The sequence below is a fragment of the Caretta caretta genome, chromosome 5 (assembly GCF_965140235.1).
Source record: "Caretta caretta isolate rCarCar2 chromosome 5, rCarCar1.hap1, whole genome shotgun sequence".
Classification (NCBI taxonomy): Eukaryota; Metazoa; Chordata; order Testudines; family Cheloniidae; genus Caretta; species Caretta caretta.
In genome coordinates this window covers 16,364,380-16,389,970 of record NC_134210.1, presented here as the reverse complement: position 1 = coordinate 16,389,970, position 25,591 = coordinate 16,364,380, and the positions used below count along the sequence as shown (strand labels likewise).

The following is a 25,591-nucleotide window of genomic DNA, read 5'->3' as shown; positions in this document are numbered from 1 at the left end:
AGAATCTAGTCCCGGTGCTTCGCCCACTAGAGCCAGTGGGAATGATGTATCTGAAACCATTCATGTTGCTTTGCCCTTAGAGGAATTGGTGTGGATGTACAACAAACCTAAGAGCCGGGTCATATCTACGCTGTGCTTTTAAAAAAAAGATCAAGATTGATATTTGAGAGGTTCCAATAAAAATTTCAGTGCAGGAAAATTCCTTTCATTTTTTGGTAGTGGACCCTTTTTCCTATGTGCTTTCTGTGTTCTCAAAGCCATTTCCTCTCCACTTTGTCTGCTCGCCTACCCCTTGATCTCCGTTGTGTTCTCTCATTATGATTGTTGTTCCCCTTGCTTTTTTGTTTTCTCTTCCCTTTCTTGGTGTCCTCTCTCTCCAGTTTTGTCTAGTGTCTGGCTGATAGCAAAATGCAACTGGCTAGATTAAAGATTTCAAGTTGTGGAAAATATTGCTTTTAGATTTTGAGATCCCCTTCAGCTTCACTGCCAGTAGGGGGAAGAGGAGTAAAGTGAAACTGACTAGGCTCTCAAATTCAGAGGACCAGGTCACCTGCTTAAAGTAAGTCAGCAGAGTTCCAGTCATCTCAGTGCAGCTATGCTGATTTACTCCTGCTGAGGATATGGCTCAAAAGCATAAGAGATTACAGCAGTAGTAAGTTTCTTCGATTCTGTCTGGAGCTGCACCAAAGAAGACAGTGCTCCAAGAGGCTAGATTTTTTTGAATGCTCTGCTCCATCAAGATTGTTGTTCCCGTGTCAACTGAGCCTCTTGCATTGAAATGGGGTTTAGACCAATATTAGTAAAGTAACTAAAATGCAGCTGAGCCAGAATGCTTTTCCAGTACAGAGAAAAGTTAACAACCAGTGTCTTGTGCATTTTCTATTGGTGGAGTTTTCCAGCATAAACCAACTGAAATACAAACTTGATTCTTACCCCCACAAAAGGCCTAACCCCTCCATTGAAGTAATTGGCCAGACTCCAATGGGAAAAGGATCAAAATCTTATAGTGGTGTACATCAAAATTAACTCCACTGAAGTTAATAGTTACACCACTGTAAAACAGACCTGAGTGAGAGGAGAAATCAAGACCACAGGGCCTAAGAAAACTGTAACTAATATGCCTGTACCAGAAGACAGTGAGTGTGTATGTATGAATGCATACCCCCCATGCCACAATAGTGAATCATAGAAATGTAGGCCTGGAAGGGAGCTTGAGAAGTCATCAAGTTCACCCCCCTACACTGAGGCAGGACCAAATAAACCTAGACCATCCTTGACAGGGGTTTGTCCAACCTCTTCTTTAAAAGCTTCAATGATGGGGATTGCACAACCTCCCTTGGAAGCCTGTTCCAGATCTTAACTGCCCTTTATAGATAGAAAGTTTTCCCTAATACCTATCCTGACTCTCCCTTGCTGCAGATAACCCCATTACTTCTTGTTCTACCTTCAGTGGACTTAGACAACAATTGATCACCATCCTCTTTGTGATAACCCTCAACATATTTAAAAACTGTTTAGCAGGTTCTTTCTCAGTCTTCTTTTTTCAAGACTATACATCCCCAGTGTTTTTTTAACTTTTCCTAATAGGTCAGGTTTTCTAAACCCTTTATTCATTTTTGTGGCTCTTTTGGACTCTCTCTCTCGTTTATCCACATCTTTTCTAAACTGTGTGGTGCCCAAAACTGGATACAATACTCCAGCTGAGGCTCACCAGTGCCAAGTTGAGTGGGGCAGTTACCTCCCACATTTTACATATGACACTACTGTTAATACACCCTAGGACGTTATTAGCCTTTTTCGCAACTGCATCACATTGTTGACTTGTATTCAATTTATGATCCACTGGAACCCCTGGATCCTTTTCAGCAGTACAAACATAGTTGTGCATTTGATATTTCCTTCCTGAGAGAAGTACTTTGCACTTGTCTTCACTGAATTTCATCTTGTGCAATTCAGACCAATTCTCTCATTTGTCAAGGTCCTTTTTCATTCTAATCCTGTCCTCCAAAATGCTCGCAACCCCTCCCATCTTGGTGTCATCTGCAAATTGTATAATCATAGTCTCCACTCCATTATCCAAGATTTTAAGGAAAATATTAACTAGTATCAGACCCATGACTGACCCTTGTGGGACCTCACTAGATATGCCTTCCCAGTCTGACAGCAAACGATTGATAACTACTGAATATAGCTTTTCACCCAGTTGTGGACCCACCTTATAGTAATTTCATCTAGACCATATTTCCCTGTTTGCTTATTAGAGTGTCATGTGGAACTGTGTCAAAAGGCATATTAAAATCAAGATATATCTGGTCTACTGCTTCCCCACTATCCACTAGGCCAGCAACCCTCTCAAAGAAGAAAATTCCTTTTAATCCTCTATGTGTTTATGAACTGATTCTTTAATAATTTGTTCCAGTATCTTTCCAGGTATCAGTTAGGCTGTAATTCCCTGGGTCCTCTTTGTTCCTCTTTTTAAAGATAGGTACTATGCTTGCCCTTCTCCAGTCCTTGAGTAAATTCACCAAAGCCACACTTCACTTATGAGCATGTCATGTGAAACACTGTCAAAAGCCTAACTAAAATCCAAGCTATAATAAGGGCTAGCAATAGACCACAACTGATTACTTTCTTTGAATTGTTTTTACCTTCCATTGTTTTTTCCCTTTTCTTCCCAAGACTTTTGCTATGAACACAAATGACCTTCCTTACCCGCATCCTCAGTCAGGACTGCTGGGCCTAGTATTGCCCCTTGAGGCTCCCATGTATGGGGCACGGCCACTGACTGAAGGAGCAGCATGCAGTGGCTCAGCTGGGCAGCAGTATTTGTGCTCTTTCTCTCTGTCCTCCTTCAGTCTTCCCTAACCCTTTAATTCCGCTGTTTATCCTCCCCCTTTGCCTCCAGGTTGGTAATATTCATGCCCACCCGGAAAAGGAATCCATAAAATCTTTGCCATGGAGAGCGACAGCCCCACTCATCCAAATTAGAAGTATATAGGATTTGGCAAACTACCACACTCTTCTTCTCAATTACTATGATTCTTGTGTGACAATAGATTACCCCTGTCCGAGTTGTACACTGACTGTCACAAGCCAGTGCTGGCAACATCACAGTTTGCTACCACGGCAGGCAACACTGTTCAGTGGCTTGAGCGCAGGTTTTGGAGTCAGAAAACCTTAGTTTTACTCCTGGTTCTCCCTCTTACTCAGTCTGTGATCTTGGGCAAGTCACTTGACTTTTCTGCATGAAAAGGGATGATATTGTTTGCTTACCTTTGAGAGGCCAGTCGTGCCTACCCCAAATTTTAAAAATGACGAGTTATGTCCACCCCCCAAATCATGAGATTTTAATAGATAGTAAATGTTGGCTTCTTTTAATTTGCCTTCTGGATTTTGAGCCTTTTGAGTTTATTTGGCTCAGACTTCCCAGCTTGTCTCCAGATAGGCTAACCACTTATGAACATGAAAGCTAAGATTCTCCAGAAGCTGGGGCTGGAAGTAAAATGGCAAATATCAGACAAGATGTAATAAAATCATGTTAGCTGGCAACAGTGGCTCCACTCATGACAGGGGTGGAGGAGTGCAGTGTCTGACGGCAACTCTTGTATTACCAGGGAAGGGGGCACAACTGTCTGACTGTGAAATTACAGGGGTAGGAAGAGGATTCTGACGACGGACTAGAGAGGGGCTCTTTATGTACAGTTTAGTAGTGATGCCAAAGGGAAGAGAGTTTAATGACGTTTTGTTCTTTTTTTAAAAAGTTTGCCTGAGTGTAATGGGGACTCCTTACTTTCCCCCCTTCTGTTGCAACTGACATTTTGCCTTTCTTTCCTGTCCTCTTGTTTTCCTTTTCTCTGTCCTTTATTTCTAGCAAGACTGAGGACTGGGGCTATCTCAATGAAGATGGAGAGCTCGGCTTGGCCTATCAGGGCCTAAAGCAAGTTGCCAGGTCAAATGCTTTTTTCTTCTTCCTCTTTCCTTTCCCCCGCCTCGTTCATACGCTCACATGTACTCTCTCTGCCTCACTGTCCTTTACAATAGGAATTGGAGATGGGGCTAACCCAAGCTGAGCCACCATAACTTTGAGGGGGAGATGGAACCTTTCTAAGGTTTTGGGAAATTGTGGTCCTGAGCCAAACCTTGGCACTGACGCCCATCTCTAGGAATGCAGCAACCAACTAAAGTTTGGGTTGGGATGTAGTTCTGCAACATTGCTGCACGAACGTATCATTGTGTACCACACCAAAACTGTATCTATGGTCCCCAGAGGTGCTGGGAAACCTTACCCAGTTTGTGGGTGCTGCACCCTTTTGGATTCAGCCTTATGTGTTTTAGAGATATTTATATGTGGTGTGGAGGAACAACGGTATTTCATGAACCAACTCCTGGCTCCGTTGAAGTCAATGGCATAACTCCCACTGAGTTAAGTGGAGTCAGGGTTTCGCCCCAAGTGTCTAATTATAGTCCCTTTAGCTCTGACTGAACTTCTCCTTTTGTAAAGTGTATTAAAGTCTTCTGTTCTCTTATCTGTTCATGAACGTGTAAGAAAGGATGCTGAGTCCCTTTTAAATGTACTGTTTTCTTTGTCCTCTTTGCATGCTCAAATTCACCTGAATTACTCCTTTTCCACCCAATCCAATGTCTAGAAGTGTGTCAGGAGGAGAATTATTACTGCTTGCAGATTACCTCTGACACTCCAATGCACTCCTATTTTGTGGATGAATATATCAGAGGGACACATTGCAGGTGATTCCTGCAATTTCAATGTTCCCCTGTGCAAGCACAGTGCTTCTGTAATAACTTCTCCAAACTAATCACCTTTTGGGAGGATGAATAATGGTTAAAGTAGAATCCAGGAGTCCCAGTTCCCAGTAGCCTATTCCCAATTCTGATACTATTTACAGTTCTCAGAATGTCTGATCATTACATGTTAATCTTTCTACCATCTCACTTTATCCTTCTGTAATACAAGGATGATAATACTTATCTGCCTCACAGAGAGGTGTTGTGAGCCTCTCCATCAGTGTTTGTAAAGTGCGATCATCTGATGAAAAGCACTATCAGGGGGAAAGTAGTCGTAATATTTATTAAAATGTAGTGTCAATTTTAGAGCAACCAGAGGGAGGGCAGCAGCTCTTCTGAGAATAATATGAAATGTATGACTGGGCTGATTGGCTGCCTACTTTCCTCAGAACTGCAAATACAAGAGGACCATATTTGTCTATGTGTTTGGTTCAGGTTCAACTTGATCCCATATGAAGCTGCATCATGAAAAAAACTTGTACTTTTTAGCATAGTGGAAGGCCCAACACAATATTAACTCCTGACAATATGTCAGCAAGGTCATGTCCATTATTATCTCCATCTGACAGATATTGAGTGAGTGGGTGGGTGGGTGTATGTACAAATGCAGAAAATGGGGAGGATGTTGGACTCCACTGAACAGAACAACTGAAAAGTTTTCAGCTGAAAATCAAAAAGACAACGTTTTCCATGGAAAGCAGACACTTTGCACACACACAACTTTGGCTTGTTGAAAACTGTGTTCTGTTGAAGCACAATTTAGATAGAAAACCTTTTTGACCTGCCCTAATTAAGGCCCTGATTCAGCAAGATACATAAGCATGTGCCTACATTTAAGCACAAGCATAGTTCTCTTGACTTTAGTGGGATGATTCAGGTGCCAGAAGTCATGCATGCTCTTTTTCACTGGCAGGGTGGTGAAACACTGGAATGCGTTACCTTGGGAGGTGGTGGAATCTCCTTCCTTAAAGTTTTTAAGGTCAGGCTTGACAAAGCCCTGGCTGGGATGATTCAGTTGAGGATTGGTCCTGCTTTGAGCAGGGCGTTGGACTGGATGACCTCCTAAGGTCCCTTCCAACCCTGATATTCTACGATTCTATGATTAAGTACCTTGATTAAGACCACACAGGAAATCAGTGGCAGAGACAGAGCTAAGGCTTCAGACTTCGTAACTTTCAGTCCCTTGTTCAAACCATTCAATCTTGCTGGAACCACTTTGCTAGCATTTGTAATCTTGTTTAGATCCTATTGGAATACTTAAAAGCACTAAGGGAGAGATTTCCATTTGGTACACTATAATTGGTACCCTTAAAAATAAATTAACTTGCTAAACATTGTTTATCAGTACACCCAGCATTCAGGAGGGCAGTAACCTTTATGTGATGAATAGTTCTTCCTTTGGATGAAGAAGGTATGTGGGAGGAAAAGGAAAGAGAAAGGCACAAAAATGGCTCATACGGTCCATTTTACTGAAAGTACAGCTTGTGCTTTAATTTATCGCTGCACAGAACGACATGCTGTTCGTCCACATGGAATTCTTCTCCTTTTGTGATTAAAGACACCCCCCTGCCCCCCGCCGCCACCAGAGTTTCAGTTTTCCTTTGATGCACTTTCTAAGGGGTTTATTTAACTTGTTATTCTTCAAAATGACTTGGAAAAGAATTTTTTTAAAATGGAAAATGCATACTTCTTGCAGTCTTTCTTCCGTGTCTGAGTCAGTGTGACATTTTCCACTGCAAAGCTGAGCCTACATTTTCAGAAGTGACTAGTGGTTTGGGGCATCTCAGTGTTTGGGTGCAAAGCTGAAGCCAACTGAAAGGGGCCTGGTTTCCTGAAATTGCTTCGCATCCACTGTCTGAAAATCAGGCTGCTTTAAGATGTTTCAGACTGGGCATCCAAAAATGGAAACACCTGAAATCACTGGTGATTGTTTAAATCTGGGCTTAAGTCTTAACTAATTCATATTTGGCTGTTTTTTATCTTGTTTAAAAGTATTTTAGATTTTTGGATTTCTCAGCAAAAGATGTACACTACAGTAACCAAACACCTTACCGTTGCTTTGTAGGAGAAGTATAACTTGGATGTAATACACGAGAGCTTGATCCAGTGCCCACTGAAGTGAATGGGAGTCCTTCAGTTAACTTCAGTGAGTGGTGGGCCAGGGTCTTAGCACCAAACTGTCTCCCTCCCCACAAAACTACACGGATCTTCGTAGCATTTTCCCATCACTTGAATCTAAACCACGCCTGGGTGTCTTTCTGAAAGATATGCTAGAGCTCAAACAGAAGTCATCGGCTTGTTGCAGAAGTTACTGGGGTACTTTGGTTGGTTAATACAGAAGATCAGAATAGATTATCATAATGGTCCCTTCACTCCTCCTCTTATCAGGCTCCTGGAAGCCCAGCTTCAGGATCAGAGGAGAGAGCACGAAGAGGAGGTGGAAACTCTGAAAACCCAGGTGGAAACCCTGAGAGACGAGATGGAAAAACAGCAGCAGGTGTTTTTCCAGACCCTACAGCTACCACCAGAAGCCCAGGTGGAATTTGGCATCCAGCAAGAAATCACACGTCTGTCAAATGAAAATCTGGTAAGAGACCATGTAAAATGACTGTCCTTCATGACCTATACTGTAAAAACAAATCAGTGGTTGATAGAGGTAAGATGGGAAGAACTCCCATCGCACACACCCTTGTATATGAACACACAACTAGCCAGCGGAGCTGCCTTCCCGTAAGCTAGATGCACTAGTGATCCCAATCACTCCCAGTGGTGTTCCAACAACACAGTGGGCTATTGCTGTAGAGCACTGAAACGCTGTTTTATAAGGGTTGGATGGTGAGTAGGAGAAGTCGTGCTGCATGGTGTAAAAGGTCATATTTTGTGTTGTACCCAGTGACATTTTGCCATTCTCTGGACATAAGCAAAATGGCTTAAGGCCACAGTCTGGCCCTGTGCACTTTAATATACATAGTCAGGGAAGAATAACTCCCTCCACTAGCAGGAATAATGGTTGAAATGTTATGGTCTGTCTTCTGCAGGAAATCAGACTAGATGATCATAGTTGTCCATTCTGACCTTAAACCTCTGAATCTATTAATGTTATTTATAAGTAGGGCTACGGTTTTGTCACAGAAATCATGAATTTGAATAAAGTCTGTGACATCTTGGAAGTGCTGTAAAAACACATTTGATTAGCCTCCAAACTGAGTGGCATGGTGACCTGGTGCACTGGGTCACAGCACCATTCGGGTTTGGCCCATCCGCCCTGCCATCTCCATTTATGGATGGGCCATACCTGAGAGGCACTGCATCTCCATGTGCCAGGTTGCAACACCCAGAGCAGGGAGTCGGGTCCCGTCCCATGGGAGAGGACCTGCTGCTGCAGGGTGGGCTTGCTTGCCAAATCTTCTCTTCCCCACAGTGCCTCACTTTCAGCAGCCCCAATAGTCTTCTGTATGGTGATGTGGCAAAACCGACATTATTCGGTGACCTTTCCGTGACTTTTCATGTTTTTGCACACCTGTGCTGTGAAATTTACTAAAAATGTATGTGCCAAAATCATAGCCTTATTTATAAGAATTGGCATTTCCTGAGCCTGGGTGGGTGGGTAGGTAGATGCTGCTGCCTCACTCAGGATCGTCTCTTTAGAGAACTTTATCACGTTCAAACAGACATGTCTGAACCATTTACATATGAATGGCAGCCAGGAAATAAAGCCCTGAGGTGATAAACTATAAATCATTACCTACTGTATAATACTTCCAGGAGGAGTCAGGATCAGGAGACGTGGGCTTATTTATGTGAACATGTAGACAGATGGAAGAATGATTTCCTCTTCTGCTGATGTTAAACAGTCATTCAGAGGGGAGACCCCATGAGACCAATTTTTGGGGCAACTGTTAACACATTCTTTATCATTCTTAGTTCTCCGTGTTAGGAAAAGTATGTCATGCAGCAAAACAAAAATCTCTTGCTCGCTGTGCAACGTGTTCAACTTTAATCCCTTGGCAGAGGTGCATCTGTTGCCTGCAATGACTGTGGCAGCAAAAAAGAGATAAAGGAGAAAAGCTTAGCCCTTATCCTATCCCGTTGAAGTCAATGGCACTTTTGCCATTATATTGAATGGGAGCAGGATCCAGCCAAACGATTAATGTACAGCATTTATGCTTATCCCTTGAAAACAAAACAGCCCATCCTAACCCAGCACCATGAGCCTATCAGTCATTTAGTGGCTGATTAACTGTTTAGATAGCCATCATTGAGTGGGGATGACAGGTAGTATGGGGATATAGGATACAGAATAACAAAGCCCAAGGCCTATTCTTCACTACAGACTTAGCTTGACATAAGGCAGCTTTCATGGACTTAGCTCTGTAAGTGTCTGTACTAAAATGTCACTCCTGACAATGTAACTCGCCCGCTATGCCAACTTAACTCCACCACTGTGAGAGGTGAAGCTCTTAGGTTGATGTAGCTCGGTCGATACAGTGTCAATGTAGGCACTGCATTGCTGACATCGACTGTTGCTGCCTTTCAGAAGCCATCCCACAATTCCCCACCCTGACCATTAAATCAGTGCAAGTGCTCCTGGGGAGCACGTGTACCGCCGACACGAGGAGCATAGTGTGGACATGAAAAAGCAATGTCATTTCTGCAGTGGCTGTACGTCAACATAACTTAGGTTGACTTCATTTTGTAGTGTTGACTTGCCCTATGTGGGGGTTAGGAAGAAGAGTCAGATGTAGAAGAGTTTCTTCTCCAAAAAGCCCTTGAAGTGCAGATCTACTCTGAAGTGTGACTCAGCAACTCTTTACTCAATACTGCTGTGCCCTTTGGGTGTTCACAATCACATATGCTGATTTCAGGGACAAATAGAAGTCTTACTGCGGTTTACTCCTGCTACCACCAGTGTCAGCACGACGGTAGGAGAGGGAACTGGATTCTTGCCTCGCTCACCAATCATCAAAAAAACAAATGATGATAAAGTTCCAGTAGCAGGGTGAAATTCTGACCTGTTACATGCGTGAGAGGCAGCACATATATAACTGAAAGCCTAATTTGGCCTGCAAACCTTTGATTCTGGCAATGGTAAATGAGGTGGGATTCTCAGGTCCTAGGGTGAGTTCGCAGGCCTGTCAATTAGAGCATGTCTACACACACAAGATGTGCTGCTCTAACTATACTGGTATACCTGAAACTGTACCGCCTCACTAGTGTGGATGCAATTATATCGGTATAAAGGTGCCACATGTCATTGTAGTTAATCTTGTATGGGAAGGAGAATCAGCTGTAAAGCATCTTTCTATTGATATAAAACTGCATCCAGACTAGGGATTGTACCATTATGACTTTTTTTTAACCAAAATAATTGCATACACCGTGAGATAATTAAACCAGCACAAAAAATGCACGTAGCCCAGGCCTTGGGGGAAAAAAAATCTGTCTACTTGTAAACTGAGTAGGTTTTTTATGGGAGTCACTGAAAGGCAATGAACATAGGACTCCCTCCTGTAGTTTTTATGGAGTCACTATTTGGAGCAGAGTCGTGCTTTAAATACCATGGCACTATTATTTAAAAAGACATTTGAAAAAGCAGTCATTGCGGGCCTGAACATGCAAGGTGCTGAGCAGTCTCAGTCCTATGAGATTCATTGGGAATTGAGGGAACTCAGAAATTCACAGCATCAGGCCCTAGCACCATAAATTCTGGATCAGAAGATCACTGCTGGGGAAAGAAGAAAGACCTGTTCTTTAAAATAACATCATGTGGGAAACCATTTGAAAGCTGCCATTTTCTCCCTCTCTCTCACCGCGTACAGGAGAAACTTGACAGCATGCTTTCTCTACTTTTCTGTGAAAAGGAGGAGCTCAAGTTACGTGACTGATTGGTTTGACACTGACTGAAATGGCCTCTGCAAAGACAAATCAATGTGTGTGGGTTTTTTTAAACACTGGATGTATGTAGATAGGCTAATTTTTTAAACCTTTCAGTACTTCCGAATAAAAAAGCTTTCCGCAGGGAGCGGTGTACAGCTGCCATTCTGACCCTGTCCTTCCAAGCTCCCTGGTGACTGGGTGATTCCTGGCCACAGGAATTCGGCAGATGGCAGTGGACGTGACAAGTCTGAAAGGCCGATGTTTTCTTATCTGTGCTGCAGAAATTGACCCTGAAGTGCTGCACATTTTCAGGGATCCAGATCATAGTACAAATATCTATCAATGGAGAGAAGTAAACCACTATCCTCCGGGAAGCTTTGCAGAGTGCTGCATTTGCACACACCTTTTAACACACTTCAGTACAGCATATATGTACTTCTCAGTGTCTTTGTATCCAAGAGGGCTGGGTCCTGATCAGCCAGTGGGGCAATTTTTTAAATATCCTTTTTCCTAATTTTCAGGATCTCAAAGAGTTACTAGAGAAACTAGAAAAGAATGAGAAGAAGCTGAAGAAACAGCTAAAGATTTACATGAAGAAGGTCCAGGATTTTGAAGGTAATTCTGGTTTTGTTACCTTCTCGGGGAAATGGAATTCTGTTACTCTAGGCTCAGTCTAGGTCTCTGGGTTTTATTCTCTGGCTTTATGTCTCCACCTCCAACACCAGAGAGAAACATGCAGGTGTCCCATAGACACCCTAAGGATCACTGCACGTGTCATTCTCAGAAGCTTTTTCTCCCACTTCCAATACATGCTGGTCAGTTCTCTCCTATGGAAACAATGTGCATGACTCTCATTTCACTTTCTTCATTCTTCATGGCTTCAGAGCAAGAGGGAGAAGGAGTCAAACTTCTCTTGGCGTGCCTATAATAGGCATAACAAACAGAGGCTCTGTTCTGCAGCTGCCACAAAGCTCTCTGTTGACCAGTGAGTCTCTGTGACCTCTCCAATTGTAATTCTTCTATATTCTATTTTGGTGCAATACCCTGTTTGGGAAGGGGAGGAGCCCAGCAGTCTTCTATAGTGGAACAACTGGACACAGGTGAATGTATGCTTTGCTCTCCAAATGGATGTGCACAAGAACTTCTGCTTCAGCTCCAATAGCCAAATTCTGTGTCACTCCACCTTACCATATGGGTGAACTCATTGAGTTCAATGGAGTGAGATCTGAACTGGTGTGAAAGAACAGAATGGGTCCCAAATTTTTAACCTACCCCACCCCATCCCAAGTCATGCTTAGGGCACTCTTGAACCTTAGTCTCCGTTACGGTTATGATAAAAAAAAAAAAAAACTTCCGTTACCTCATCCATCCTCAATGTATGGTCCTAAACCAAAGGGTGGAGATAACTGGGAAGTTATTGCTCAAATTCTGTTGAGATCTTTCAGTTATCTTCAGTGGATGTTGTCAGTCCCTGTATGGTAAATCTCTTCCAAAGATCCTGGATCTTGCCACCTCCCTTAATTTGTTGATGTGGATCATCTTAAAATTGATAAATCACCCACAGAATTGAGGCGAGAATGGATGTTCAGCTCTTACTAGAAAGCATCTGTCTGACATTTGGTACATGCTGTGGGTTTTGAAACGGTCCTTTTAATGACTCTAAGTGGCCCTTGTTCTTTTAATGCAGTGTATATTGTGGCCCACATACTGTTTTAGAAGGAAACGCCACCTACTCTTAAGTAATTCTGTTCTGTGACTGATAAAGGGATATTAAAGATATTTAGAAAGGTTGTTGAAAAACGCTTCATCCTTGATGAGAAAATAATATGGGGACAAGCTATCTATATGGCATAGAAACTATTTATCTTCCTCACTGGATACAGTGATAAACTACAGTGCTCTGATTTTATGAACTGATTTCAGAGAACTAGACATTAAGTGAAATTAAGCTGAATAAACAGGGAATTTCACAGTAGCACAGATGGTGCAGATTGCTTTTGTCACTGTAATTTACTGTGATGCATCCGACTGACATTTACCATTACTTGCATTAAGCCTTCATAATTTTCCATTTGATTAAAATTGTATGTAGGTACAATACTCGACAGCGTAAAACGGTAATTTTCAATTTTGCTGTGCATTCTGCCACAGAATATGTTGCTTATGCATATTTTCCCAAAGCCTGGCTTTTGTTAGTGTTAGTAATACGTTCATAAGATCCAGTAAGGTCACCATCTTCTGAATATTTGTCCAGTGAATCTTACATTTATTAAAGGAACTAATGTTTGTAGTTTTTTAGGCCTTATCTTGCACCCTTTACTTTGTCAGTGAGAGTTCTGCCCAAATGAGGAGTTCAAGTTATGTTTCTGGTCCTTTATCTGTCTATCTAAAGCTGCTAATATTATAACAGACTCATATCACACATTCACACAGGGGTGATCCAAAGCCCATTAAAGTTAAAGGAAAGACACAAAGGACTTCAACAGACTTTGGATCAGACCTGTAATGCATAGTTATCATTGAAGTACTGCGCTCGGTGATTCATTCAGCTGTCTTCAAAGTTGTCTCTTTCTCGTCACAGCGACCCAAGCTACAGCACACACAGAGAGGAGGCGTCACGAGCTTACCAGGCAGGTCACTGTCCAACGGAAGGAAAAAGATTTCCAGGGAATGTTGGAATATTACAAGGAAGATGAGCCACTTCTCATCCGAAACCTCATTACAGGTTAGGACCTTATTTGCCTCTCTTTCCATTTCCCTCTTCCGTTTCCTTCTAAACCATTAAAATATGAAATACTAACCCAATTTATTCTTGTATCACTCCAGGATTTATATATGTGTGTGTGTATTTAACCATTCAAATGAGTTTGCTTTATTTCAAGGTTTAACATAGTTCGATATTTGTAAAACCTCTCTAAATTGAGCATATTAAAGGCATGTGGGTACTCAGCTACCTAACTAAGACCTTGATTCAGCAAACTATTTAAAAATGTGCTTAAGTGCTTTGCAGAATAAGAGTGGATTTAAACTCATGTTTAAAGTTAAGCATGTGTTTAAGTGCTTTATTGAATAGGGCATAAATTCTCAGCTAGCTTTCATTTTTTCCCTTAGATTAAATTGTCTGAAGTCCATAACTGCAAAGAAAAGAATGGAACGTGTTTTACTGATAACTTTTTTTAGACTTAAAAATTTGTTTTCAGGTTAATAGCAATGGGGTCCTATACCTGATTCTCCAGTCATTCCTGGAAAGCAAGTGCTGGAATGTTTCATTCATTTAGTATTTTGTTAGGGTAAATAAGCACAGTTATTTCTGACGTGCACAGATATAGGACAGGTTAAGCAGTGAATAAACCAACCTTGAGTCCTTGCTTGGGTTTATATTCTATATTAACTGTTCATAAAACTGTTTGCATGGTTCCTTGTAAGCAGATGGAGGGAGGGGTATAGCTAAGGATAAGGATGGAGGTTCCTCCCACTTTTTGAATTTACAAATTTGAAGTTTCTCAATATAATTTGTAAAGGGCACCTGTGACTTTCATTTTATGAATCCAGAAATTGGAGGATAATAAAGACTCAAGGAAAAGTGATTGTTCCAGAAGAGAGGACTTTTTTCCCCTCCAAATCAGTGAAGTAAATTTGGTGTCCTGGAGTTGGTAGCCCCAGTTTGAACCTCTTCAGTGCTGTGCCCCATATCTTCACACATCTAGCACACTTTTGGTACCATGTAAATAGTAGCATATTAGAAATGGGTTTGACAGCACATAAATCCTGCTCCTCACTTGTGAAGAGTTCCATTATATTTGAGAATGGGCTGCACGGGCAGTGCCAGGGGAAATCTCTCAAACGGTTTCAAGAATTTTATAAGAACAATGGGTTTTGGAGGGTGTTCTTGTTTTTGTTTTTAAATCAGGTTGATTTCAGTGTTGGGGATAATCCCTTCAAACTGCCCAGCAAACCCCCAAGGGACTAGTAATTAGCCACACTTCTGATAGTCTTCCAACAAATAGTAACCAGCATCTGTGACACATGACTTGAGATTCCCCTGGCCCAGAAATTTTGAACTAATTTTGAAGCCCAGCACAATATGTGTTTGCTTATAACTGTGAGTGTCCAGAGTACCCTGCATGAGGTATTCAGAACGTTGCAACATTGAGCCCTGAAAGAGAGAATGAAAAACAAAAGTAATGAGTGCTTTGATCAGATCAAGAACCTCCTTTATCCAACTGTCTCATATAAGCAGCCATCCCTGTTTTCTCTTCCCACTTAGGAGTGTGCTTTAAATTCAGTGCTGTTTACTTAGCATTCTAAAATGCTATGGACAGAATTCATGCCTTCATAGGAAACTCATTGACTCCAATGGAGTTACGTCAGTGATAAATTCACATCCAATTTGTCTCATTCTTTTGTTGTTGTTAGATATAATTCTTACTCAAGGATGACAAGGCATTGAAAATGCTAAAATGAAGCTGTAATTCCTAAAGGGGGCAATAATTGTTACACCATGATGCGTTGACACATGGAAAAGGGATATTACAATACAGACCTTCAGCTTCTTGTAGGCCTGGGGAACAGAAACATTTTGTCATGTTATCCATTCTGAGGTCTCTGCAATGTGCACCTTCTTGAGCGCTAATTAGACTGAAGGCTTTGGTTGGAGCCACTGCTGGCACGTGCACCACCATCCAATACTCAGGTTTTTGTCACACTTGCCTCACTATGCATCAGTGTTTTATGATTTCTGTTATCGCGCCCGAGCGTAATGAAACTCTACAAAAAGCAAACAAAGAATGGTACCAGATCACAGCAGTTACTTTTAGAGTTCCTCCTCTTCGGGCAATCCCTGCTTTCACATGAAATATTTAGTAAATTCCACCATGTGCTATGTTGATGAAGAGTAGATTTTGTACATAGTATTTCTGCAGTTGTTTCTGTACACGATAGCGCGGCAGCTTGTATGAAGCATTTCCAAGAAGTTCAGGAATTTCTCAGAGATGAGCTTAAGTTGCAACGTTCAGAACTGATCTTTCCCAGATGTGTGGGATGGTGGTTTGCACACATCTTTACTGTTTCTGATTCTCCTGCTCAGCTAACAAAAGTTAGATTTCAGAGTAACAGCCGTGTTAGTCTGTATTCGCAAAAAGAAAAAGAGGACTTGTGGCACCTTAGAGACTAACCAATTTATTTGAGCATGAGCTTTCGTGAGCTACAGCTCACTTCATCGGAAGTGTAGAAGATCTTTCCACGGTATGCATCCGATGAAGTGAGCTGTAGCTCACGAAAGCTTATGCTCAAATAAATTGGTTAGTCTCTAAGGTGCCACAAGTACTCCTTTTCTTTTTGCAAAAGTTAGGTTGTAAAAGACTCCCTTTTTTTTTTTTGTTCCACTTCTAGATCTCAAACCACAGACAGTTTCTGCCACAGTTCCATGTCTTCCTGCTTACATCCTCTACATGTGCATCAGGCATGCAGATTACATCAATGATGACCAGAAAGTGCACTCCTTACTCACCTCCACCATTAACGGCATTAAGAAAGTATTAAAGGTATGATGTCTTTGTAATAAAATGAGCTCTAAGGCTGCATGTGATGTAACACTCTAGTTCTGAGGTTGAAGTAGGTACCTAAAGATGTCTCTCTTTTTCAGATTCAGATGGGAATCATGCAAATATTCAACAAACTCATGCCCTGAGTATAATATTGACATGATGATATTATCATCGATTTTTGCTGTTTGTTTTACTCTGGGATTTTCTTTAAAAATCAACTAAATATAGATAAAAAAAATTGTCCCAGTACATGTGGGTTTTAAAAATCATCAAAGAGTTGGATGCAGATTACTTTCCTATAGATAGGAGAGATGCTCAGTGAGTGAACCATCCATAGAACACAACTAATTCTGCTACTAAGCTTCTTTTTAGCTTCCTGACCTGCTAACTCATTGTTTTACTTCCCTTCTGGCTTTTGCTTCTTAAATCGCCTGAATTGAGAACAGGAGAGGCTGGCTCTTTTATGTACCTGTGTTATAACCTAATGTGCTGGTCACATATAGCTTTAATGTCCACCACACTCCAGACCAAAATAGACTCTGATTTATAACCGTTTATCCCAATCTCTTTCAGCTAGGCGATGCTTCATTTCAAGCAAAGACAAAGAATGAAATTTCTGCAGTGGGATGAATCATTAAAGGTCCAGCACAAGCAGGGCCATCTCATCCTAATTAACATTCAGTTCTTAGCCAAAGAATCTTCCAGGGTGTAGCCGCAGTACAGTAAAGAACTACCAAAATAGAATTCGCAAAAAGAAAAGGAGTACTTGTGGCACCTTAGAGACTAACCAATTTATTTGAGCATGAGCTTTCGTGAGCTACAGCTCACTTCATCGGATGCAATTAAAATAGAATTATTAATTATACTCAGTACTTCCGTTGTGCTCTTCATTTCCAAATTGCTGTACTAACATTAATTGCTATTTCGCCTGCCTCGTAAGGGAGGTGATTTTAGATCCATTTTATACATGGGAAAACGGAGGCACAGGAAGGTTGTGACTTGCCTGATGCCAATGCGTGAGTGATTGTCGAAGTAGGATTGGAATTCAAAATTACTGGTGACTGTGCATGTGTTCAATGCACTAGGCCACACAGTGGTGCCTTTCAGCTTCCTTTGTAAGTTAAGAAAGCTCTTTGTTAAACAGAAGGCTCGCACTCAGAGTGAGGCCTTAGGGCACGTCCGATATAATACCGTAGTGGTACTGGTTAAACTTATGCACAGTGCCACATCTCTTGATGTCTCCAATAGTTAGTAGACCATCAAATCCAGTGTCCTGTTTCTGTCAGTGGCCTATATCTCATGCTTCAGAGAATGGCAAAGCAAACTAATATGATGCATCTAAGCAAATGAAAAGTGTCATACGTGTTGGTGAAGAATCCTTCCTAATCCAGGTGATTTGTTTATGCCTTGAAGCATGCAATTTGATTAGCTAATATGACTATATGGGCCATGTTCTGCTTTGTGCTGCACTGTTGCAAATTCAGAGCAACTTCAGAGATTCAAAGGGAATTACTCCGGAGTTACACTGTTGTAATTAAGAGCAGAATTTAGTAGCAGCCATGGTAACAGAAGGGAACAGAATTCTCATGCAGGAATGAAAATAGCATGTCGTTCATTGCATGTGGTGTTCTGCTTTTCGGACAACCACTTTGTTGAAATAGACCAGCTTCATATGCCAAAGAGGAATCTCACGTGTTAATTTTGCTCTTCACAGAAACACAATGATGACTTTCAGATGACATCATTTTGGTTGGCTAACACCTGTCGCCTCTTACATTGTCTAAAGCAGTACAGCGGGGATACGGTGAGACATTTATGTAAAGAACAGAGCTTCAGAAAAACATTCACCCAGTTTTGAAATCTCTTGTTCATTCCACTTAAGTGCTCATCTCCAGGCACCCCATACCTGGGGTCAAACTAGGATGTTGAACTATCAGTAATCTTGCTGAAATGGTAAAAAGCTTTGAGAGACTCTTACAAGGGCCCGAGTCTCTGCTCACTGACTCTGGTGTCACTCAGGAGTGTCCCCTATGAAGTTCATAGAGGAATACTGGTGTAAAACGTGGCAGGAATATCAGACCCTTAGTTTTAAAACTTAGTATAAAACTTTCCCCTCTAGTTCTAGCAATGTTCAAAGGTCAAACTCACAATTAGGATGCCGCTCCTGTTCTTTGATGGAAAAAGTTTTCTCTTGGGTCCAATACTGAGAACCCTCCCTTTGATTTCAATGCAGTCAGTTTGCAGGTTCGGGCCCTTCATTACGATTATTTTTAAACAGAAAAAATGGGTTTAAATCTTTTTTCTAAAAGTTATCGCTTTTTCTTAAGTTGTGCTCAATTAGTTCTGAACTTCTGAGGTGCATGAGATCAAAAACTACGAATCAGAACATAGTTCCTTCAGAGAGGAGGTAATCTCTTATACCAGTCTTCTTGATACAGTTTCACAGTTTTCACACCTGTTCAGTTTAGTGTCGATCAGTTTTGATAATCTGTGGCCAAATCAGATTATCGCAGTTCTAGTAATATAAAAAATCTTTATATGGTACCTGTCCACTGGGCTGTTTATACTACTGTATGTACAGCCATATACTATGGTACCAAAATTTGGAATATAGAGATGCGTGTGTAGTTTCCTTCTAATTCACTCTCGATTTGTGTTAAACCTAGCCAGCCATCACGCTTCAAAGGATACAGGCAAGAATATTGGTATAGGCCCAACGTTTCCTTGGAATCAAATTATCTGTCAGGATTTTGTAGATTCTAATGTGGGGGGACACTGTGTAGCCAATCATTTGTATACAGTATGAAAGGAATTGTATGAGTAAGGCTTGGTCAGTAACAGTGGTTTGTTCTTCTGTATGCCCTCTGCTGTCTCTGTAGCAGTACTGCATTTAACAAGAATCCCTGTTCCCAAAACTGTAACACTAGCTTGGCAAGAGTACTGTAACAAACGAGCATTAAAAGGAGAGAAACCATGCTAATTTCAAACTTCGGCCATGTTGCCATTATATCTGCTAGGATGATCTCCTGGGCCTATGCAGATGCCCCACTGATGCTGCAGTAGTACAAGGCTCCATGCTACAGAATCCAGTTGTAGGATCAAAGCCTTAGCTGGAAATTCAGGGAAACAATGCAATTGGTAAGGGGAATTCTCATGCTGTTTATTAAAAACAGAGCTGAAAAATTTGTGAGACCCCTGCAAAAAATCAGGTTTTTTAGCGTATAACTCATAAGTTAACCAAGAGGTCAAAATATTTTATTATCATGCAAATATTTCCATTCTTAAAAAGAAGTTTTAACCTTAAGATTAAAATATGTGGCTCCTGGTGGCTCTGAATGAGTATACGCTCATGATATAACAAATGGGTAGCCTAGTGTTTAATAGGGAACTGAAACAGTCAATTCAGTGGGAAACATGCTTTATCTTTTAATTGGAATTCCTTTCTCCTTGCTGAAATTAAAATTAAGCTGATTACTTAATGATATTTCATTTTAAAAAATTCTAATAATTTATGAATAAGCTGTTGAATAATCATAGGTGATTTATGAGTCTTGATCTTTTCTTCAACTGTTAAGACCAAAATCTACAGTAGGTAGCATTCTAGAAACATTACACTTTCATTTACTTTTACAGGCCTTTATGCAGTGATGTCAGTGGACTGTTATTAGGCGGAATAACAGAACAAGGGGGTTTGGTCTCTCTTTTTTTTATTTTGTTTTAGGGTTTTATGACACAAAATACTGCTAAGCAGAATGAACACTGTCTTAAGAACTTTGACCTCACGGAGTACCGGCAGGTTTTAAGTGACCTCTCCATTCAGATCTATCAGCAGCTCTTTAAGATAGCAGAAGGCATGTTGCAACCAATGATAGGTATGTTTGGGGTATATATATTATGTGAAGGTGTATATGAGACCTTTGCTCTGTGTTAGCAACACTTCTCCCCATCCAAACGAAAGCATGTGGTGGCATAAAACAGTTAACAGTTTAAGAAATGTGCTCTGGAGAAGGCCACTATGGTTGGTGGCTTTATTTATAAAGTTCATGTATGAGACAGTGCTTGAAGTGACGGGAAAGTCAATGGGATTTTTCCCAGTGATGGAATAGTCTATCTTCCTCCTCCTTTGGGGGAGCTGGTAGTGCCAAGAAGTGGAGCTATGACATTGTTTCTAATCCCAGTCCTCCATTCCAAGCACTGACATGGATATGAAGTTTGCATGCAACTGTACAACCAAATATCTCATGAGAGAAGGGAAGTCTGCAAAAACAAACAAACAAAACCACTATTCTGCATTACAAGGGTGCATTAGAATAATGAGAGAGAAAATACCTTTATCACTTTGTCCATCTTCCTGCCAGCGAAGGAGTGCTTCCTTCAACAATATATATTCTCTAGCTATAAGGTTTCCACCACTTCCCTTGGGAGACTGTTAGTTTACACTACATTCTTTTAAAACTGTTACCATACCCCTCTTACCTATACATGCTTGTACTGTGCTATACCATCTCCACATGTGCAGCCTTTTGCTCCTTGGAGAGACTTGTCATATCCCTCCATTAATCATTACTTAGCCAATGGATACAGATTTATTTCTTTTAATCTTCTTTCTCAACCACTTAATCACTTTAAATGTAGACTTGATTAAGGCTACAGGTTGGGACTATAAGGAGAGTTTGATAGCTCTGTGCAGAGGTATTTGTAATTTTCACAGTATGTTAAGTGAGTTCTTCTCCTTAACATTAATACATAGGACTTTTTACCTTCAAATTACTTTATAGCTATTAACTAATTAATCTTCCCAACTGAAGTACACCACCAAGGTAAATACAGTAACTTAAAGTTATCCCCATTTACAGATGCCAGGAAGGTTAGTGACTCTCCCCAAGCCACAGAAAGAATATGTAGCAAAGCTGGGATTAGAAACTAACAATTCCTGGATCCCAGTCGTTTCCTTCTATCGTTAGGACATAGTATTTTCTTTGTTTTGTAGAATGTAGCACATTAGCAACTACATAAAATAAACCACAGATTACAGGTAAGCTAACAAATCACTCCTGGTGATTTATAGGGAAATGTAGACCTTATCCCCATTCCTTTCTGAAATATTCCCCCCAGTGTCTGCAATGTTGGAAAGTGAGAGCATCCAGGGTCTGTCAGGCGTGAAGCCAATGGGCTACAGGAACCGATCATCCAGCATGGTAGATGGTGACAACTCTTACAGCTTAGACGCAGTCATTCGCCAAATGAATACGTTTCATAGCATCCTGTGTGACCAGGGCCTGGACCCGGAGATTATTCAGCAAGTCTTCAAGCAGCTCTTCTACATGATCAATGCAGTAACGCTGAACAACCTCCTGCTGAGAAAAGATGTCTGTTCGTGGAGCACTGGTATGCAGCTCAGGTAGGACATTGGCTGAGACAGTGATGGGAAGGCACCTGCTTATATACAGGCAATTTGTTAATTTTGTACAGTGGGGAAGGTAGCAGACTAAATATTCTATCAGAAATAAGGAGGAAATTCTGTGGGACCAGGAAAGCTGTGTGAAATAAAACAGAGGATGCATCAGAAACCACAAAAGTCCAGGAATAAATGCAGGAAGGAAGGAGCAGAATTTAAAGTGAATTCCAATTGCTTAATAACTGCAACAGATAGTTCGCTTTGTGTTTCTGATTTAAATGCTCATTGCAGTGCCTATCTGTACTGCAGTATCACAGACATTTCTAACGTGCCCACCATAGTAATATCTGAGGCTATTAGGTTCATGCAGACAGACCTGTGAGCCTGTGCATATATCCCTGTTGACTTCAGATGGGCTCCATGCAGGCACAAGGCTCTGTCCACATGGATCTGATTACAGAATCAGGGCCCAGGTGCCTTGTATCTATCTTAATAGGTATTAATTTGCTGTGATTATGGGAGTTCCAGAAGGTATTTAGTGCAACCGTACAAAATAGCAATGAAAATTTACCTGCCATGGCACAGACCTATCCAACTGCCTTTTGTCATAAACATTAATGATGATTTAAAAACAAACTCCTCATGATATTTCGCTTGCATGCTGAGATCAGACAGACTAGGACTGTGCCAAGGCACGGGAGTGGGGGGAGGCACCTCGGGTCAGAGTTTCAAAGGTATTTAGGCATTTACTAGGATTTTCAAAAGCACTTAAGCAGGTTAAGTAACTAACTCACACTGAGATCAATGGAAGTTAGGTGCCTAACTTGCTTTTAGGTACTTTTCAAAATCACACCAGCCACCTAAATACCTTTGAAAATCTAGCTGCTTGTGCCCTTCTACCGCTACCCTGCAAAATACAGTCTAGCCTGTAACTTTATGAATATTCTCCTGTGTTTGTGGAGTCCAGGAGTTTGCAATGGTTTTCAAGACCACTTGATCAGTATGTATCACACATCTGTATCAAAAACTCCACTCGCTCCAGCAATGCAATGTTTCTTGAACTAGTAAATGAGCCCTCAAAAGGAAACTTTCAACTGACATCTTACTTGTGTGGGGCCAGGTATAACATAAGCCAGCTGGAGGAATGGTTGCGTGGGAAGAATTTGCAACAGAGTGGAGCAGCAGAGACAGTGGAGCCCCTGATCCAGGCAGCACAACTGCTTCAGCTCAAAAAGAAAACTTCAGAAGATGCTGAGGCTATCTGTTCCTTATGCACATCCCTCACTACGCAGCAGGTAAGGGACTGGAGTACACGTTTGCTGTGAAACAGGTGTGAGTTCTTTCCTGTGCATTACAGCAGGAAGGATTGCTTTAGAACAGTGCTCCTCAAAGTGGTGGTCAGTGGACTGGTGCCGGTCCACTGCTTTAGAACATGGTACTCCTCAAGTGTCACATGCTGGGTGGGACATACCCTTTTTGAGTAATTTTCTGATCACATCCTGCCCTCCCAGCTGCTACTGCTGCCAAGAAACTAGCTGCCAAGCTTTCTTACTCTCCTGACAGGTAATCTCTACATTTGCTGTGCAGGGTAGGATCAGGATCAGATGACTGAGCTGTGGGTAATGCGCACACATCTCTTAGTCAGCTGCCCCCACTTCAAATTCCTCTTCCTCCTTTAGTAGTGGCTTTAGGGCCCAGCTGTGACTTCCCTGGATGGTGATGCCACCTCCTCTGCTTCCAGCTTTAGCTAGGCCCATCCCACCTGCTTGAGGAACATACACAACCCAGGCAGTTACAACGGGAGAAAACACTTGTGGTTCAGTCCTCATAACTAACAGTTCTGCTGAACAGTCAGTGGTACTTCCTTTAAATGCAATAGGTATTCTGTAAAACGGTAAGAAAACCACCCTGCTATTCTGACCAGTGGGGATGTCTCACATAATAACAAGAATCCTCTACAAATCTGTAGCAGTGGTGCCTCAAAATTGATTTACTGTTGGCCTGTGGGCAGCCTTCCAGCTTTGCCTTTGGCAGATAATGAACCAACCATTTGCAAGTGAGTGCTCCAGGCCTCCAGAATAAAAGCTCTTAGGTTTTTTTTGGACCAAACGTCACAAAGAAGTGTATTTAATGGGAAGGGAAAGAAAGAGGAGTAAAGCAGAAATCTATGCCTCTGGGGCACTCATTACAAAACGGAAGAGAGAAAAGGTGAGATCTCCCACAGCATCCCTTCAGCGTACAGGCCAGTCTCTCTCACTGCAGCATGTAGAGGTCAAGATGCATGCTACACCATGGAATATTCTTTTACAATACAGAATATTCTTTTAGGGACTGAAAGCTCTTTCAGATGATGTCACTGTTTTTCAGTCCTAGAAGCTGAAAGGTTGTGCTGTCATACAGGTGTGGCAATTGGGCCAAGTAATCCATCATCTGTGCGGACTCCCTCATACAACCACTTGTATGCAAACTAGCTATAGAATAAGGATGGCAATTAGCTGAGTAACCTCTGATATCACAATGGTCTAGGACTCGTGGCATGGTATAGATGCGTGCTTGGCTGTCACATGGGTGTAATAATTAAGTCAAAATGACTGAGAACGTAAAAATCAGTCTGTAACAGACTGAATCCCAGTGATGATTTAGCCTGGTAATATTCTGCAACAAAGAGTTCTCAACCATGCTTTTAACTGTTTGCATTGCTTCACACTGACTCACACGTTCAGAGTGACAATGCTAGAATCATATTATATAGAACGTTTCACAGTGCCACTGTTTTTGCTAGGGGCATCAGGAGACCATGAAAGCCAGGGTCCTACCCTGAGAAGCTTAAAGTATAAATCAGTAGCTCTGTCTTTGTGACCCAGCATCCACAAGCAGCTTATTAGGGCCCACTCTATCCTAAAAAATTGTGCTCAGAGCAAGAATTCATGAGTAGATTTTGAGGTGACAAAAGGTTGATAACTGCTTCTTCAATGTACCAGTTGCTCATTGGGTCTGATCAGGCTTCCATTTAAATCAATGGCAAAACTCCTGTAGACTTCAGTGGAGCAGGTCCTTAATCTTCAATATTCAATTGTACACCCCTTTTATCTGACAAAGGGTGGAAGTGAGGGGTAGTGTGGGGTGCTGGGTGATATAATTCTCCCTGCACCACCATCTGTGCAGCCTTTTGAATTAACACTTGTCCTCCACAGAAGCTGAGTGGATTGGGTGGGTGGGTGGAGGGGGTTGAGGGCCGTGGATGAGGAGCTGCAGCAAGATTAGGCTAAGACCAGGAAGGGTGCAGCCAGAGTGGCAGCAGGAGCATGAAGGAGGCAGCAGGTTGTCTATCCAGAGTCTTCCTGGATCCTAATGCCCATGGGGCTTTTCTCACCCCATGTGGTGCAGCCTTGCAGGTGTCCCCACCACAAACCCACCTGTAGGTTGCGACCCACCAGTTGACAAGTACTGTTCTAAAAGATGGACTTGACAGATATTTGAGGACATAACATGCACCAGGAAGGGAACAAGGGAGCACAAGAAAATCGAAATATGCTTGCGCCATTACTCAGGTCATTCATGCACAGGTGGTTTAATGACGTTCAAAGATGCATGTTGTAGACACTCATCTCCTATTTTCTACGTACAAGTTTTTCTTGTTCAGTTCTGTTCAGCTTTCTTGAGATTCTGAGTATTTACACTAAGTTAAGATGGTTAGTCCACAACCTTCTCTAGTGACATGAAGAAGTTCCTCAATTTACACACCTTAACTGTCTCCGACATGGAGACTGATGCAAAATTCTACAAAAGTGACAACATGAAGAAACCGGGTAGCAGCGTTTCATGCCATTGAGAAGCTCAGCTACTGCTGGCCATCTAAAACCCTGTTGTTTTGTTTCCAACAGATTGTAAAAATATTAAATCTCTATACTCCTGTTAATGAGTTTGAAGAACGTGTGACAGTAGCCTTCATACGAAACATTCAGGT

At 41.7% G+C, this 25,591-nt stretch overlaps 1 protein-coding gene across 2 annotated transcripts in view; it reads left to right on the top strand.

Moving 5' to 3' along the window:
* MYO5B (myosin VB) overlaps window positions 1-25,591 on the top strand; it is a 367,788-nt gene that overhangs the window by 333,149 nt on the left and 9,048 nt on the right. Inside the window, exons 30-39 of one of the 2 annotated variants that reach the window (XM_048851019.2) lie at window positions 3,872-3,949; window positions 7,192-7,390; window positions 11,202-11,295; window positions 13,262-13,405; window positions 16,072-16,223; window positions 17,941-18,030; window positions 19,948-20,098; window positions 21,342-21,627; window positions 22,745-22,919; window positions 25,509-25,589. In XM_048851019.2, coding sequence (XP_048706976.2) covers window positions 3,872-3,949; window positions 7,192-7,390; window positions 11,202-11,295; window positions 13,262-13,405; window positions 16,072-16,223; window positions 17,941-18,030; window positions 19,948-20,098; window positions 21,342-21,627; window positions 22,745-22,919; window positions 25,509-25,589 — 1,450 coding nt within the window. The remainder of the gene's footprint in view (window positions 1-3,871; window positions 3,950-7,191; window positions 7,391-11,201; window positions 11,296-13,261; window positions 13,406-16,071; window positions 16,224-17,940; window positions 18,031-19,947; window positions 20,099-21,341; window positions 21,628-22,744; window positions 22,920-25,508; window positions 25,590-25,591) is intronic. The other variant, XM_048851021.2, reaches the window with a different exon arrangement.